Below are 18,845 nucleotides of genomic sequence, written 5' to 3'. Positions count from 1 at the left end.
GATTTAGAAATTTCTGATAATAACATAGTTGTTACTGTAAGATTTGTGGTTGCCTTGACTGCAAACACCAGCAGTATATTTCTGTTTAATGGCCATGGTTGGAACGCAAACTCTTCAGAAAGCCCAGAATGTGAGCATGCATTATACACTCTGACTTTTCTCAAAACTGAAGCAATTCAAGAAATTATGATACCACATTTTAAAGCAGAATTTAAGTATTAGAGCAGGAGGAAATGTCAGACATAAATTAGCCCAACTGCTTCCATCTACTGGAGGCAGAGGAAAAACAACCACCTTCCCTCAGCTCCCACTGTGTGTAGGCACTTTACCTGCATTATCACGTGGATTTTAATCCTCAAAACACCACTGCAGAGTGGGCATTATACTTATTTTTAAGTTGAAGAAGGTGATAGTCAGATTAAATAATTTGCCCAGTCACACAACTAATGGCAGAGCCTGAGTACAAACCAAGCTCCAATTCCAAAACTCATGCTCCTTCCACTTCATGCTGCTTTTTCCCACATCACAGACAAGGGAACACCACCCAAAGGATGATGTGATGAAATCCGAGGTCATGGAGGTTTTCAGAGGCAACAGTATGATTATTTCCACTATGCTGCCTCCCACTACCAACCTGAAGTTACACTGTTTGTTCCATTCCTCTCCTCATGCTCAGGCACAAGAGCTGTTTTCCATTCTCTCAACCTCTAAAGAAATTCTACCTTTTTTCTGGTTTTCAATGAAAGTAGGCAGTGAGCATTTAAAATATTATCGAGTGTGTGTATGCTCAAAGTAAAAGACTGGGAAATCAGAAACAAGACATCATGAGAAAAATTGATGGCATCATTACATTTCCACCAAATTATTGACAGCTACCTAGAAGCTTAAAGAGTCTATGTCAATATTAGGTTTGAACTACCATAATTGTTCAGAGGGAATAAGTTTGTCCTACATGAAGCCGGAGGCTGAGCTAACTCTAGAGAAGGTAATCAATATAATAAGCTGAGGCTTTATCCACATACAAACTGATTTATTAGGAGGAGTCGGTGGAAGGTGCGAGGAGATTCAATTCAACCTTTTTCCCCCTCAGTGGGGAAGGAGAAGACAGGCAGTGGAAGAAGCATAGTGGTTAAGCACATGAGCACTGGAGTTAGCCTCACTAGATTCACAATCTGCTTAGCAGTTGTGTAACCTGGGGCAAATCACTAAATCTTGCTAAGCCTCAGTTCTTCATCTGTAAAATAAAAAGCACAGTGCCAGGCATGTAAGTTCTCAATAAATGATAGCTATTGTCATTATTAAATTGGCTGCACATAATCATGCTAGTTTCACAAATACTAACAACTAATATAACATTTCCATTTTAGTTCCTAAAACTCCTTGGGAATACAGTTGAAATACCAGTTAGTATCAAAGAGCTGACCTCTGATGAGAAATAACCAGCAACATTCCTTCTTGAACTTGCTTTTGTTAAAGATTACCCCGCTTGCAAATATTTTTATTGTATTATTCTACTATGTCTTACTGGTATTGGCTGAAGGTTGTAACTTTATTCTTAATATGAAATTTGTTTCCTTTGTAAAACTTGGATAGAACCACTAAGCAGTCCAGAGTCCAAGTCCTTCCAGACAAATGCTCCCCCTGCTGACTTTCTGTGCAGCTGCAGGGACATCTGAGGGCTAGACAAATTGAAGACATGAGAGTTGGGGGAATTATTACAGAGAAAATGGAAAGAACAGATGAACTTGAACCTGATAACTATGTACAGATGTTTCCAAAGGTGTTACTCTCCTGTTAAGTTTTCAAGATATCAAGTACTTTGTTGAAGAGGGCAGGGGATCTGTCCAGATTAGTTGACACGTAGATCCTCCTTTAAAATGTGAAGTATGTGTAGAATAATAAAAGACATGAAGGGTATAAAATAAATGAGATCAAAGACAATAGTAATTTGGGCTATGTTTTAAGCATACCATTTCCTCTGCTGATGTATGACCACTGTCTTTATCTTACTGCACATTCACTTCAAAGTAGTAGTGATGTGATAATAAATTAATGAGGTAATAGCAGAATTTTTATTACAACCATTTCGTGGCTTTTCTGGCTAAAAGCTGTAGTTTTCAGTCTTTGGGACATGGTTACTTATTCCCATCAGAGAAGACTATAAGAACCAAAGATTGATTCTGCACATTTTTAAAAAATCTGTCACAGACATGGCATTAAATGGAGTGTAGAAATGATGCATACTTTGGAAGAAAGAAGAGAAAAAGAGGAATGATAAAGAGTTTGTACAAAAGAGAAGCAGTTTTCAGTCCCAGCTCTTCATCTTGTAAAGCTAGTAAAGTGAAGATTATAAAATTTTACTTACAAGATAAAGGTTATAGCACATAGCTCACTTTTATTATCATTTCAGAGGTCATAAAATACATTTTATTATTAACTCAGAAACTCTAGTTCTTTATTATTGCAGATAACAAGAGCATTGTATATTATTTGATGTACGTATTTTGCAGTGCTTTTATATGTCTGTTTTCCTCTTGTTGCTAATTTACTTTCATTAACTTCACGCCTCCTCTTACATTTCCTGAAAAGGTATGATACACTTCTTATAATGCACTTTTATAAACACTAAATGTGCAGCATTTTACAGCCATTTCATTATGCTAACCTTGAAATCTGTCTTGTGCAACAAAACTATTTGAAATGAATGTTAAACATTTTGTAGCTGCATTAATGGAGGGAAAGATACTGGAAAATGACAGGTCTTTTTAACTCAACTATAAAGTCTTGTCTTATTTTAATAGATCCTTTATAAAATGTGATGGAATTGACCCATAAGTCACTTTTTATATAGCCTCCATGTGAAATGTGGGTTTAAGTGGCTATAGTTTCCCTAATGAGAAAAGGTAAATGTAAAAATGCCTATGGAGCTTCTTCCCTGTAGGTTCCTCTGCACTTTTTCTCAGTGAAAGGATTGAGGCACTTATGCTAAACAAGGGAATAAAGTGGTGGAAATTCCATCAAATCTTTTGTCTAAGCTACTACTGTTTTGAGGGGAGAATGTTGAATGCAAGCTTGTGCATTCTATACTGATTCCACTGAAGCTCCTTTTCTATCTCTGCTGAGGTATGCAGATACTGTTATGCCATTTCTATGTGGGTAATCACCCAAATTCTCCACGCTCATAGGTATATCATGATATTAACCACAAAATTGCCAAAGTCAATAACCATGTAGACAAGAGGCCACGAAAATGACCAGTTTGCATTTAGGTTTATTTTCAGTCATGTCAACAACCAACAGCTGAGTCATTCAGATCAACCACATGATGATCTGAATCAGTACTAAAGTGGCCAAAATAACCAGATTATGATGTGCAGGCTTGATTTTAGATGAGACTGACACAGCCACAGTCCATTAGCCTCAATACAATGGCACAGTGTAATTTCCATAAATTACTGTATTTTTCTCCACATTGTCAAGTAGACAATGCATGAACTACCATTAGTATTCACAACAGCAAAATATACCTCTTTCCATAGCAAACTATGATTCTGGAATTACTCCAAAGTCAGTTTTCTCCTTGGTCTGGCAAAACCTCATCATTCCAAATAAAAATGACAGTCACAGTTCTGTCCCAAATGAACAACAGATAATAAACAATAATTATACAAATATGTTTGGTTTTCATGCTACTATATTTCTCAGCATTTGTAGAAAATTTGTACCTTCTATAACTTACACACCACTTTGGATTTTCTTATACAAAATACGGGTATTTTATATTACAAAAATGTGGGTATTTCTTTCCTAGTGTATAAGTTTAAATGTTTTATTTTCTATTCCTTCTCTCTGTGCCTCAGTTTCTTTATCTGTAAAATACCTCTGTTTGCTTATCTTTAAAATAGTACCTAACCATAGGGATAGAGAATTAAAATATTTGGCACAGGTAAAGCAATTAGAACAGAGTCTGGCCCCCAAGAAGTGCTCAGTAAGTAGTAGCTATAATTGTTATCATTTTTGTTCCTCTATTACTATGGATGTTTCTTTGGAGTATTAATCTTTTATATAGCAAAATTATTTCTAGAGTCAGATCAGTTCAGAATAAATTAAATGTATGTAGCAACAATGAAGAAAGACTCTGAAAGGTATAAACGCATAATCAAAACACTCTGTATACTTTTAACATTCAGAAGTGTGACACATTCTTTTGTGATTCATCCAGATGTTTTTACTTCTGGTTAAAAGAGAAATGTTCCCAGATGAAATCCTGAGATAGTGTAACTGTTAGAAAAATCTGCTGCAAAGCAGATTTTCAAATTCAAAAAGCTAAAAGTGATCATGCTCAGGAAATAAATAAGGGTTGTCTTAGGAATCCAGGGACCAACAGGAACTGCAGATTTTTAAAAAATCAAGTCAGTTTGTTATAGTTAACCAATAATAAATATTTATCAAAATACCTGCCAAAATTATTCAATCAGAGTGTAGCATCTAAAACAACTGAGTTTTCCAGAGGCCAGAAAAAGGTTATCTTGGGACACAGGAATTTAAATTTGCTTCAAAGTGGTGAAATGCTGGTACAGACAGAGAAGAGCTTGATTTGCCGGCTCTCAGCCCAGAACTACCCTCTTCCCACAGAGCCTAGAGATATGCCAGGCTCCTACGCCTATTCTTGACTTTATGACAGAGTGGGTTCTCTTCCTGTGAGCTTTTCTAGGCATGGGAGAACATGCATAACTAGGATGGAGCTCTGCCACACAGCAGAATTATCCTAAGGATGATGTGGCAATGTTTTATAAAACCTAGGGAGCAGATTTTCATTTCTGCAGACAGAGCCAGCCTTCAGCAACACTGTGAAAGAGATGAAGTTTCCTGAATACAAGCCATTACCCATCACTGAGCATTCAATTCCCTCACACTGTCCAATAACTTCCTATGGTCCCTGTCTCTGAGGAACACTCATGATGTAGGACCAAACTTGCAACGCTGTCTGCACCTCGAGAGTTTTATAAAGTGCTGCTGCTTAGTCCCAACCCCCAGGGTTAGGATTTAATTGGTCTTGGATGAAGCCTAGGCAAGGTTTTTTGTCTTTTTGTTTAGATGTGTTTTGACTGAAGCTCCCTAGATGATATTGATATGCAGGCAGAACTGAGAATCACTGATGTAGAAGAACACTGTTTCTCGGTTTGGTCTGCAGACCACTTGCAGCAGAATCACCTGTGATGCTTAAGAAGTGCAGATTCTTGGGCATTCAACTAGTCTGAATCTGCATTTTAACAAACACCTCAGGTAACGCTGATGCACAGTAACATTTAAGAACAAAAATTTCACCTTATTAAAACTTACTTTCCCGTTCCCTACTAACTGAATAAACAGTGGGTGCTGTTGAAGTAATGTGTTACGTTTTGACCAAGCCTCCTGAAAACAACACAGAGGGTGATTCCAACAGAATTTCTCCATCAGACCAGGAGGATGATTTTGTTTTCATTTTCTGTGCGTAGGGGTGGAGAGGGGTGTGGAGGAAGCAAGCCTTTTAATGCCTCTAGTCCGACTATACAGGTAGTTTCCTACTTCACTTGGAGTCTGCCTTGTGTGGTTAAGGCTTAGTTGTCAAAGGAGAAAGTTTCTAATCTCCTGGACCCCGACAGCTATTTATATGAAGATGATAATAAATATTATCGTCTAGCTCCTTGCCTCTTGGGTGATCAACTCCACAAAATGGCAATGTCTTTGTTAAATTTATTGAACTCAAAGTGAATAGTGCTCATTTTCCAGCACCTACCCATTTATCTTCAAGTAAGAAGAGGTTTTTGACTATGTTTCTCTCATGACATTACCTTACAGCAGTGGTTTTCAACCTTGGTCGTGCTTTGTAATCACGTGGTGAGCTTTAAAAAATCTAAATGTCTGCGTCCTACCTCCCAAGTTCTGATTTAATTGGTGGGCCTGAGCATGACTTTTTTTTTAAGATTCTAGGTGATTTTAATGTGCAGCCAAGGCTGAAAACCACTTGCTTCTACAGGTGTGCCCAGCAAAGTTCACAGGAAGAGAACTCAGTAAGTTAAATTATTACCTATGGAAGCAGGAGATGGTAAAAAAGATATATATATATATATATATATATTCTTTCCTGTAATTAAAAGGAAAAATCCTGCTGGGAGTGCACTTGCAGTCCCAGCTATTCAGGAGGCTGAAGCTGGAAGATAGCTAGAGCCCAGGAGTTCAAGTCCAGTCTGGGCAACATAGAGAGACCCCACCTCATTTTTTAAAAAGAAAATCCTGCTTTGAAACATGTATAGGCCTGATGAGTATTATGCATGCACCATCATAATATGCCATCATGACATGGGGTATTGTTGTTAACATGTGACCTTTGTTTAATGTTTTAATTCCTTTACATCATCTATTTCCCTCCTTCATCAGCTATACTTAAGCCACTCCTCTTTCCAGAAATAAAGACAAGGATTTCTTAAACTTAGATCTGGCCCCTCTGGGTCTGGATTTGTTTTTGTTTTGTTTTATAGATCACTCTCCGGGCGCATTGTTGGAGGGGTTTGGTGGTTCTTCACCCTGATCATAATTTCTTCCTATACTGCCAATCTCGCTGCTTTCCTGACTGTGGAGAGGATGGTTTCTCCTATAGAGAGTGCTGAAGACTTAGCTAAACAAACTGAAATTGCATATGGGACCCTGGACTCTGGTTCAACAAAAGAATTTTTCAGAGTAAGTGCTTTGCAGTTAATTGAGCCTGCTGATTTTTATTTTATCATCTTCTCACAAAGGCAAGTTCACAGTGCTTTTAAGGGAGAGTTGGGAAAGAGTGGGAATGTTATCAAAGGAGAGCATCTTAAATACTGGGCTGCTTGGTTGGTGATCTACTTCATTGTCGTTTAGAACCAAGACTTGAGTAAGACATAACAAGTTGCATGTCGAGGGCACTGAGTTTGGACTACCAGGTTTGAATCCCAACCCTGCCACAAAGTGATTGTTTGTCCTTGGGCAAGCCATTTAACTTCTACCAGCTTCAAGCCCCTCCCTTGAATAATGAGGGGATTTAACTAAACAATATTTATTCTGCTTTCTAGCTTTTACAAAAGCAGTGTTTTTATGTCTCAGAGGTTCACAGAAGTTAGGCAATTGACTGTAAGACTCTGAGGAGTAATGGACTATAAGAAATTATATATTCTCTTTTAAATGTTGGTTGTCTATTGAGATGCATTACAATTGTATCAAGTATTTGTGTACATGGTGATAATTTCATTTTCAGGACAGCTGATAATTGTTTTAATGTCTTGGGTAGACTTATTCCCTCTGCTCCTCATAAGCAAAATCTTATTGGGGAAACAGTAAATTCTTCACTAGCAAAAGTTAATAAAGCTATGTAAAGTCTGTCAAGAGGAAAGATGAAAGGAGGAAATAACAGAAGGATAATACGAGGTACCAACCACTTTTACATAAACCATCAAGATCTTTGTTCTGTGGTAACAGGACTATTAAGGAAGAATACTAGTAGCGTTTTTAAGAACTAAAATGTTTTTTCAGTTACCCCAACAAGAAAAACATGCTGATTTGGATTAGAAAATGGACACATTCTATAATATTACTACTGCCTGCTACTGTAACCACAGTAACTAGTTGTAGCAATGATCCAGAAGCCACTTGGGTAGTAGGTGGAGTAGTTAGTCACTCTCTTCAACCAATAATCAAGTTATTCGATGACAGATATAATTGCTGATTTTTCCTCAAAGGCCCAGAGTACACAGATGGTGGTTCTAAACCTGCTTTTTTAAATAATCAATAAGAAATAATTTCTACATGTATTGTCATGAGATTTGTCCAATTACTTCACAGTAAACCAGGAAGAGTGTGTTTCTTGACATTATAGCAATTAACCACAAACTGTTTTCACTCCCTGAAAGAGAATGTATTAGTCCTGGGACCCTTTCAAGAATTCTCATTGATTCAAAATATCCATATCTCACCTCTACCACCTGTTTACTGAGCAGATCATAATCCCCAACTGGGAAGAAGGGTCCAATGTTGGGAGCATCAAAATGACATGAAGACCCTCTGGAACTAATCTGGCCTTGACCCTCACAACTATGGCAGTCCCATAAGCTTATTTAGAAACAATTTCCTGCCCCCATGAAATCACATTTATCAGGGCTAGAAGCCAGGGATTTCCATCTGATGAGTAGTCAACACATAATCAGTTGCATGGAAATCTGGTTTGATATCAACCTTCCACAGAGCTTATGATCACCATCCCAATAGGCATGAAGTTTCTATATGAGGTAATTAACCACTTAGGCTATCAAGACACCAGAAGTTTCTATATGAAGTAATTAACCACTTTGGATATCAAGACACCAGAAGTTTCTATATGAAGTAATAAACCACTTAGGACATCAAGACACCAGACTTGGACCCTCAGATAAGAGATACTTGTTCCACTGGAAAGCATTTTTCTTTCAAAAACAATTAGAGATTAGAAAGTTGTGCTTTAAATGGTAATCAATAAATGGCATCAATTCCCATTAGACTTTCAAAGGCCATTCATCCATATTGCAGGCAAAAGGAGGCTCTCTGAAAAGATGAAGAGATTTATTAGCACAGAGGCAGAAAGTGTGACCAAATATTCATTGCCCCCATGCCCAGATCCCATCTCCCACTTATTTTGTGTCTTTCTCAAAAACTAGGAAAGCATCTACTAAATCATTCAATGATGATTTCATTAAAGGGCGTCATATTACCAGAGCTGATTTGAATCAACATTTAATTCTGAGCAAAGCTATTGCCACATTCTGATTGGTTTGTGGTTTCTAATGCTTATCAATTCCTAGCCAATGAGTAATTCATATGGAAATTGAGTTGTTTTGAAAATCTGATTAGACAGGGAGCTGGATATTTCTAAGCATAAGGAAGTACAAATCATTTTCTAGTTCTGGCATGCCACTTTTTCTGTTTCCCCAAATGGTCACTGGTGGCATCATTAAGGACTTGGTGAGGTGGTTCTTCAGGGTAGCACACAAATGTTGATTATCTAAAAGTGGAACTATAAAAGCAGCATAGAAAAATCAACTTCTTTAACCTGCTTATACTGAAAATGTTATCTAGACCCAACAAAGGCTACCCTTGATATTCGTACAATACAGGGTTGTGGGGCTGGCGGCCAATTGGTCTCCAAGCCATTTAAATCCAATGGGGCAAAGATGCCAGCCAGCAAGAGCACATCATCCTTTATTTAGGGACTTGACTGCCACAGTCATGTCACTTCCCCTTCAATCTTCAGTGACGTCAAGTCATAAAGGCAATTTTAAAAACTAACTTCTGGCTGAGTGTAGTGGCTCACGCCTGTAGTCCCAGCACTTTGGGAGGCCGAGGCTGGCAGATCACGAGGTCAGGAGATTGAGACCAGCCTGGCCAACATGGTGAAACCCCATCTCTACTAAAAATATAAAAATTAGCTGGGTGTGGTGGTGCATGCCTATAATTCCAGCTACTCGGGAGGCTGAGGCAGGAGAATCGCTTGAACCAGGGAATCAGAGGTTGCAGTGAGCCGAGATCGTGCCACAGCACTACAGCCTGGTGACAGAGTGAGATTCCATCTCAAAAACGACAAACAAAAAAAATAGTAACTCACATACACACACACACACACGCACACATTGGGCATCTCTGATAGCCTGCCTTATGAACTTCAGAGGATGAAACAAGATCACACGCAACATTTACAAACATAATATGAACTCATTTCTTCCCAAGTTCACTCTATACTAATACTACGGGGACCAAATTGTAATAACATAAGACAGCCTGGGGCCAGCCCTCTAGTCCTTCCACTAAGAGATAGGAAGAAATAAAATAAAATTCTTTTCTAATTGCCCTGCAGACATTTTTACTTGTCCTGAGTAAGGCTGCCATTAAAATGATGGTATTTTTAAGTGATTCATTTGTTTCTCTCATTTTCTGAGCTTTCCCTAGCTGTCATCTTACAATCCCATAATCAGTGGAACAGAGGGACCTCTTCCATCAGGAAAGGCAGGGAGCAAAATGAATGCTGCTAGAAGAGACATCTGGAATATTACTATTAACTCTCTTAATTTGAAAACTGATTTCCTTAGACAGCAGCTCTAAGGAAAGCTCTTGGGATATAACCATATATCCCAACTAGAGGTAGAAGCACATATGCCAAAAACACAAGTGGACAGCTTTATTGTTGTTGCCCAGAGAAATGCTACAATGATTTGGAAAGCTGCACTGAAATGATCATTCTCCACTAGGTTTTGGAAATTTAACCTGATACAGATTCATGTTAAAAGGTGGAACTGGAAGAAAAAGTAATTCCAAAGTTCTCTCTGCCTGCAGACCTTTAAAAGTATTAGAAAATAACTAGGATGCTGGATTTCTGTTTTGTGAAAATTGATATTAATATTTTATTAAGATGCATTCAAATAATTATTTATACATTTATATGCATAAACACCCAAAACAGTTTATACATGGAATCATATAACACAGTATTATCTTGCCATTATTTGTTTGTTTTTTAAAACTCAAATAAGTATAGATTCACTTCTTTTTTTACTTCATAGTATTTAACTTTACTTCAACTCTATTATTTCCTTTATCAATTTCCTCTTGATAAATGTTTAACCTTTTGAAAATATCTTGGTGTTGTTAATCGTGGTTCAATAAACATTATTTTCCATTGATGTAATAGAATTATTTTTAAATGTTTTAAAATATTTATCCTTCAGTCAAATCCCTTAAAGTACTTAGCCTGTGATGTGACATAAGCCATGTAATGCCCAGCTGCAGACAAAGCTGGCTTAACAAAGTTACAGAATGTAGTAGGCACCTGGCTAAGGAAAATTCTACCCCACAAAATATTTTGCCCCCAATAGGCACTTTAACAGGAATCACATTTTTCCCCTTTTTACATTAAATGTCTGATGGTGGAAGAAGGGGAGACGTTTGTTCTAAAGTTAATCCTAATGGAAAAGTTAAAGGTCCAATATTTTATTTATACCATAATGGACAATTTTTCTTTCTCATTTGTTGAACTTTATGCAAGGCTCTTGTGTTTATCTGGGCACAACTCCAGAGGCCTTCTTTCTTATTCACACCTGAGTGAATGGCCCTGACAGGTCGTGTATAACCTGTGATATGCCTGTGCATGTACCTGTGTGCGTAGGCTGCTGAGGCCGTGGTATTTGGTTTAGTTTGTTTCTTGCTTTGCCGCTTCTTGGTTTCATGATTCTCTGAAAGAACACAAGGCAGAAAAACCCCAGAGAGATATTTCAGAGTGTCAAAACAGTACCAATGAAGACACTAGTCACAATGAAGTTTACAAAAGTTACATATAAGAGAACAAAGACTTCTTTTATCATTTAGACAGAGTTGGTTTGACAAAGGTTTTCACCAAATCACATCAACAATAAGAAACTAAACTTGCTGACTCAGCCTATTGCACTAACCACTAAACTCAGCTTCCTCCCTTACCTACACAGGGCAGAAACATGGGGGAAAATGCCACCCTTTCTGAAACAAGCAAACTTTTGGAAAATGGCCAGGTCTGGAGGCTGACTTGTATAGTGCATTCTTTTATGAGATGTATACCACACCCAGAAACCTTGCAGAAATCATCATAACAGAGATGAGATAATCTCAAAACTTTCTGATTTTATGTGGAGATCATTTACCATGCTGGTAGAAGGTTTTATGAGAGCTTAACTGCTCTCTTCTGGAAATAGGCAGTAATTCTAGAATCCCAAAAAATTTAAATCCATGTCAATTTGATATGTTTGGACAGTTGATGGGGAAATGGTACTGTTTTAATTTCATGTATATAGGGCATAAAGACACATATTAAAATAAGAAATAAGGCACCAGACCAGAATGAGGCACCATAATGTTAATAAAGGCAATAAGTTCAAAGGATAATTTTATAAAACTGTCATTAGAGTATTTGCCAAGGAGAGAGTTGCATTATCTCTATCGTATCTCTTACTTCACTATATCAGAGCCTGCATAACTACAGTGATTATTTTAGAACTTAAGAAAAATACTTTACTTATTCTAAGAACGTACTGACATACAACTTATATATCACATATAAGAAGTCAATTGTCTCTTTTTGTATTAGTTTTGATCAGTTAGCTGGTGAGGTCTTTGAGTCTTACCCCAATGCCAGATGCCAGATTTCTTTTCCAGATATTTGGCCATATCCCCATTACAGATAGTTTGGGGGATAAAAGGAATTCTTTTTAAAAAATGAAGTGTTTAACATTAATTTAAACCTCTTTAAGAAAGTAAATATAAAAGAAGAGGAGTAGAGAGAGTGGCAACTTGCTCCAGTGCCCTAGGCAAGGCAGAAGAATTGAACTTTATTAGGAGACCACTAAGGGGACTGTCCTATCTCGTGAGTTACAGGCGTTGTAAGCCCTGTGAAGCACAGCCGAATTACTCATGAAGAATGTTTTGTCTCAACACAAGACTCTTTGATTATTGTCTTGGTCATTATAATTTTTAATTTTTTTAAGCACAGGCAGCGAAAGGAGGGGTTCTGCCATGCTGATTTGAAAAGTAGTCCCTGCTAATAGCATTTAGATTCTGCTTCCACATTCACAACCACACACACACACACAGCATTTTCAACTGGGTCTACATTTCTTCAATATTTATTGGTTATCTATAACGGGGCTTTTGAAGTATATGCAGGAAGGGAGAAAAATCTTTCCACAAGTGCACCTATGCAGAGTATGCTGACATTTTGACATAATCTGGAAAATCAACCATTAATCTTTAAGCTTTATTATAACTGAACTATGTATGCAACAGACCTCCCTGACACCTTAATCCATCCCCTTGCCTTAGGAAACACATCAAAATGTAAAAATCTTTTGTTAAAAATTTTTCTCACCAAACACTATGGTGAATTTAAGATCTTAACAGACAATATACCTGGAAAACTACAGCCAAATTTTATTTGTTTGAAGACACATATAATGTGACGAAATGTTTGAGGACACAGCCAAACCATGCACTAGGGGAACACATAACAGCAACAGCAACAGATGAGTTAATACTAAGGGTAGCAGGTCAGGAACATCTGCTGTACATACTACTTGGCAGTTTTTAAAAAAGAAAACTGTCTTTCAATTTTGACATGGCTGTTTTGATGCTTATTTTTTAAAAAGTCTTACTTTCCTATGTTATATAATATACAGCAAGAACCATAGACCTTATAGGTCAAGACTGGAGATAGAGCAACAGCCACAAGTGAGGATGCTGAGGCCAGGCCAAAAAGGCCTCTGGAAAAGGGAAAGATGCAATGAGACCACCGTTAGCTTTTCCCAGCAGCTAGGATTCTGTGACTCCATAGCTCTTCCTTTCAGGCAAGTCTCAGGCTGTCTGGAAAGGACAATCTCCAAAAAAGTAGAGGTTGACCTGACAACTGTGTACACAACTGAAAACACATCTAATATCTGCCTCCAAGAGAAAGGAAAACATTTAGCAATAAAGACAAGCTAATAATATGCCTGATATTCCATTGTTTATTCAGCAGTCTTTCAGTAACTTTTGAGCCAAGCTTCATGCTAAGCACTGACGATCATACATCTTATAAACAAAATTAAATTCCTCTCTTTTGCCAAAGTACCTGAAAATACCTAGACAGGCTTTTTCACCATATTTGGAGATAGATTAACTTAAAATCTGGGTATCTCACATAGCTAGATGATTTTCCCTCCAGGGAAGCTGATAGTGTTTATTTCTATGGAGCTACTTCCCAGCATGGGCCAATCTATGGGTATGCTCCATGATGACTTAGCAGCAGGGTTAATGATTCCCTGTAACCTCAGTAGGAAGATCAGCTAGTTTATGAATAAAATAGAAATGGCCTCTGCCTTCTTGGAGCTCACAATCTAGTGGACCATTAATTTTCAACACACATTCACATACATTACCACATAATCCACACAACAATCCTGGGGCAGCCAGAACAAGTACCATTACACCTGTTTCATAGAGGAGACAAATGAAGTACATGACATTGTGATTTGCTGAACGTCACTCAGCTCAATGGAGAAAAGGCAGCACCAGGATCCTGCTGCTCTGAGTCTCTAATGCAGCACATGTTAAGGCATCTGTATCATCTACTAGTTGATCTATGTTTTTATTCCCCTTTATGGATCAATTAGAAAAGGAAATCTATGCCTACTTTTAAAAGACATTTCCCATGCTCTGACAACTTCAAAGGGTTCCAAGATAAGAAGGCAAAGAAAGACATCTATAAAGCTAGAGTGAATGCCATAAATGCAGCAAACCTCTATTATTACACGGCTTGTTATAGTTTCTGACATGCTAAGGGTTATGTCATGTGTGTGGATGAAACTAGAAAGAACAAGAGAAAGATGAAAATTGTTTCTAGTTCCACATCCACTGATGACTTTCTTGTTTTTCTTTGGGTAAAGAATATTTGATCTCAGTTTCTTCATTTATCAGGGAGAATATTCCTTGCTCTACTGTCCTTATGGGGTTGGTGAGAGGCTAATATCACAAAAGCTCATTAAAAGTATGAAGATGTCTACAAATCCCAAGAAACATTAGGAAAAGGGCCCAGCAATAGAGTAATTAAAACCTAAAGACTCAAGGGGAGGGAGAGCATCAGGATAAATAGCTAATGCATGCAGGGTTTAATACGTAGGTGATGGGTTGACAGGTGCAGCAAACCACCATGGCACACGTTTACCTATGTAATAAACCTGCACATCCTGCACATGTATCCTGGAACTTAAATAAAATAAAATAAACCTAAAGACTCTCCAGACACAGCTCTGTAGAGATGTGAGGGGTACTTCACAAAAAATAAAATAAGATAATCTCTCTGCTTTCTTGATGGAAGAGATGTGTTTGTTTTCTTTTTCTTTTTCTGGCTTTGGGAAGAGAAAGAAAGCTCATTCAGTATTTTCCCCTTCCTGCTGATCCCACTTCTACCCTTAATTATAAAATATTACTATTGTGCTCATCTCCTAGTTGATCCATCTTTAGCTATTCCTTTGTGGCCTGCAGATTCAACAACTTCAATATGCACAATTTAGAGCTGCCCTTGAAGACCATCTAGAAACTTTAGGTGCTTGCAAGGTGGCATGCCGGCCATCTGCCCAAAGTAACCAACCATATGGATTTTATTAAACTATCTCCATTAGTCCTCCAAGGTAACCTACTTGTTTATGAGAGCGTTTCACAGCCCAGAAAGCCTAAGGGGGTTAAGTCTCCATTCTTTCTGAGGCTGCCAGCTCTCACAGACAGCATCAGGGTAATTAACATCACACAAGACCCCCAGATCTTTGTGAGAACTCTGAAACTCTGTTTCCTAGAAAAACTCATCTAAGGATCTCACTTTCTTTTCTTATCTGACACAGTCAAATCATCTAATAGCCTTCCAGTTAAAGGAATGAGGCCCATCTGTTCAATTAGATTTTATTTGAGTTCACCTGGCAAGCCTGTGTAGGTTAATTATTTGCAGTCCTCCATCATGCAGAAGCCTAAAAACTTGACCGTAAGGATCAAGTAAAATTTCGACTTACGAACACTCAACTAACAAGGACAATTAACTAGAATGCTTGGTTGCACTCCACTTTTGAAAGGAAAAGGCAACTTTGACACACAAAACGTTGATAAGAATTTTTTCCCAAAAAGCCTACTAGATTATGTCCTGCAGTCAGATTCATTCTAGTCTTCAACATCATTCACATTTTGGTCAGAGAGTAAATGTACTGAATGTTTATCATAGCAATTTAGGCACCAGGTATACAGTACAGGAAACATGACAGAATCCTTACCTTCAAAGAGCTTGCATTCTGTTGGAAGGAGACAAACCATAAATACATTAAAACAATAGATGTATAGAATAATTCCAGGTACTGATAGGTGCTCCAGGATGCTATATAAAGAATGACTTAGGGTTAGAAAAATATTTTAAACTGGGAACTCGGGTTGGAGGGAGGGTTTAGGGAAAGCCTCGTTAGGGAGGTAACATTTTCTTAGAGATCTAAATGATAAGAAGAGGTAGCTATGTGAAAATCTGATGGAAAAGTATTCCAAACAAAAGTCATGCTAAGTACAAAGGTCCTGGGGCAGAAACAATCCTGGAATGTTTAAAGGAAGGAAGATAACCACTGTGGCTGAAGAATAGTAGCCTACATTAGAATCATAGTGATGGAGATTGTGTGAAGGGATCAGATTTACGATTCATTTTGGAGGTAGAGTCACAGAATTTGCTGATGGATTGGGCAACATTTATGAGCAAAAGGAAAGAGCCAAGGATGACTCTCAGATTTTGGGCCTACATCCCTTTTCAGTAATCACTAATGAAATCTATAGTCATGAGGGCTGAAAAGGTATACTAGGACTGGTTAAGAAATTTTCCAAAGCGTCGGAGAATGTTAGCTGTCTGAAGGGAAGATTGTCTCTGTTACAACTGTTTTAAACAGATCTATTGAGATATAATTCATATATCACACAATTCATCCATTTAAAGAGGGTATAATGGTTTTTGTTATATCACATTGTTAGTTTTTTTAAGTTGTGATAAAATATACTTGACAAAATTTGCCATTTTAACCACTTTTAAGCACACAGTTCAGTGGCATTAATTGCATTCACAATGTTATGCAACCATCATCACTATTTCCAAAATATTTTCATCACTTCAAATAGAAACTCTATAACCATTAATCAAATTCTCATTCCCTCTCCTCCCAGCCCCTGGTAACTTTTAATCTATTTCCTGTCTCTATGAATCCACCTATCCAAGTACCTCATATAAATGGAACAATATGTCCTTTTGTGTCTGGCATATTTCACTTAGCATAATGTCTTCAAGCTTCGTACATGTTATAGAGCTTCATTCCCTTTTAAAGGCTGAATAATATTCCATTGTATGTATATGCCACATTTTACTTATCTATTCATTTGTTGATGAATACATGACTATTTGTGAATAATACTGCTATGAACATTGGCATACAAACATCTGTTCAAATCCCTGCTTTCAATTCTTTGGATATATACCTAGGAGTAAAACTGCTGGATCATATGTCAATTCTATGTTTATCTGTCATAACTTTTTTTTTTCAAGACAGAGTCTTGCTCTGTCACCCAAGCTGGAGTGCAGTGGCATAATCTCAGCTCACTGCAACCTCCGCCTCCTGGGTTCAAGCAATTCTCCTGCCTCGGCCTCCCTAGTAGCTGAGATTGCAGGCTCATGCCACCAAGCCTGGCTAATTTTCATATTTTTAGTAGAGATGGGTTTTTACCATGTTGGCCAGGCTGGTCTTGAACCCCTGACCTCGCCATTTGCCTGCCTCGACCTCCCGAAGTGCTGGGATTACAGGCATGAGTCACCACACCTGACCTGCTATAACTTTCTAAAAGTCTATTTTGAAATAAAATAGATGAGGGCATCTTCTCTTCTGTTTTCTTCTCATTCCTGCTTAAACAATCTCAATCTTGAGGCAATAGATGTTTCTGCTTTAGTAGCAAGAGGGATGCTGGATAACTGGTGTGGGGGGCAGATCTGTAGTTAATATCACGAAGTTTCATCTGATATTATGAATGAAGTTGAGGAGGAGGTATATGTATGTATGCACGTGTCAAAAAAGATCTAAAGTCTTGTTCACACCACACATTTATACAAAGCCCTGGCTATTTTAGTTAATGGCCCCAGCTTTTAGCAAAAACTTAGGGAAGCATGCTTCCTTTTTCTGTGTTTGGGTTGCAACTCTGGTGCCTCAGCAGGATTGCTTTAGCATGCGGCAACGGATGATAAAAATGGAACTCATTATCCTCCCTCTGTTCTAACTGGTTTAGAATGTTACCTGTTGGAAGAGAGGGGCTTGGATAGAGATAATCTGTTGCATTTCTCTCCAGTTCTGATTGCAGGAATCTATCTGTAAGCCGCCCTCAAAATTGATCTTCTATCTGTATACTCTGTGGTGACCTAATGAAGATGTCGCTGAAGGTGGTTATCTTCTATGCCTAGAGAAATCTGAATTCCAGAACTGAGTCTTAATTCCCAGTTTTATCAAAATTCTTATGTCTTCATATCCTGATTTATTTGACTCTTAACTTTACTTCCTTTGAGTCTGGTCTGGGTTACAGACTATTATTTTTATGAGAAATATTTTATTTTGTTTTTTTAAAACTAAGGTATGTTACAAATAAAACTTACATATCCTGTCATTCTTGGCAATATGAATCCACCTTGAGGTCACTATGCTAAGAGAAATAAGTCAGGTATTGAATGAATTATCTAATACCTAAATTTAATAAGCAAAAATAGTCTGTTATCTCTGTTAGGGGTATGCTTGTTACATTCAACTTGTATTCCTGTTCTTATTTTTTTTTAATTTTCATTTTAGGTTCGTGAAGTTTTGTTATATAGGTAAATTTGTGTCAAAGGGGTTTGTTGTATAGATTATTTCATCACCCAGGTATTAAGTACAGTACCCAATAGTTATCTTTTCTCCTCTCCTCTCCCTCTTCCAACCTTTCATCCTCAAGTAGACCCCAGTGCCTCTTGTTCTCCTGTATGTGTTCATGTGTGCTGATCATTTAGCTCTCACTTTTAAGTGGGAACATGTGGTATTTGGTTTTCTGTTCCTGCATCAGTTTGCTAAGGATAATAGCCTCCAGCTCCATCCATATTCCCACAAAAGACGTGATCTCGTTCTTTTTTATGGCTGCATAGCATTCCATTGTGTATCTGTACCACATTTTCTTTATCCAATTGGTCATTGATGGGCATTTAAGTTGATTCCATGCCTTTGCTATTGTGAATA

General features: G+C 37.7%; 1 protein-coding gene across 4 annotated transcripts in view; it reads left to right on the top strand.

The window, feature by feature from the left end:
- Positions 1-18,845, top strand: part of GRIA3 (glutamate ionotropic receptor AMPA type subunit 3) — a 315,236-nt gene that overhangs the window by 247,463 nt on the left and 48,928 nt on the right. For all 4 annotated transcript variants that reach the window (XR_005237492.2, XM_008019472.3, XM_008019471.3 and 1 more), the window contains one exon: positions 6,522-6,720. Coding sequence is in view for 3 of the 4 variants with exons in the window: in XM_008019472.3 (XP_008017663.3) it covers positions 6,522-6,720 (199 nt within the window). In the remaining variant the exon portion in view is untranslated. The remainder of the gene's footprint in view (positions 1-6,521; positions 6,721-18,845) is intronic.

Source organism: Chlorocebus sabaeus, chromosome X (genome assembly GCF_047675955.1).
Source record: "Chlorocebus sabaeus isolate Y175 chromosome X, mChlSab1.0.hap1, whole genome shotgun sequence".
NCBI classification, from domain to species: domain Eukaryota; kingdom Metazoa; phylum Chordata; class Mammalia; order Primates; family Cercopithecidae; genus Chlorocebus; species Chlorocebus sabaeus.
The sequence above is the reverse complement of the archived record's forward strand: the minus strand, read 5'-3'. Positions and strand labels throughout refer to the sequence as shown.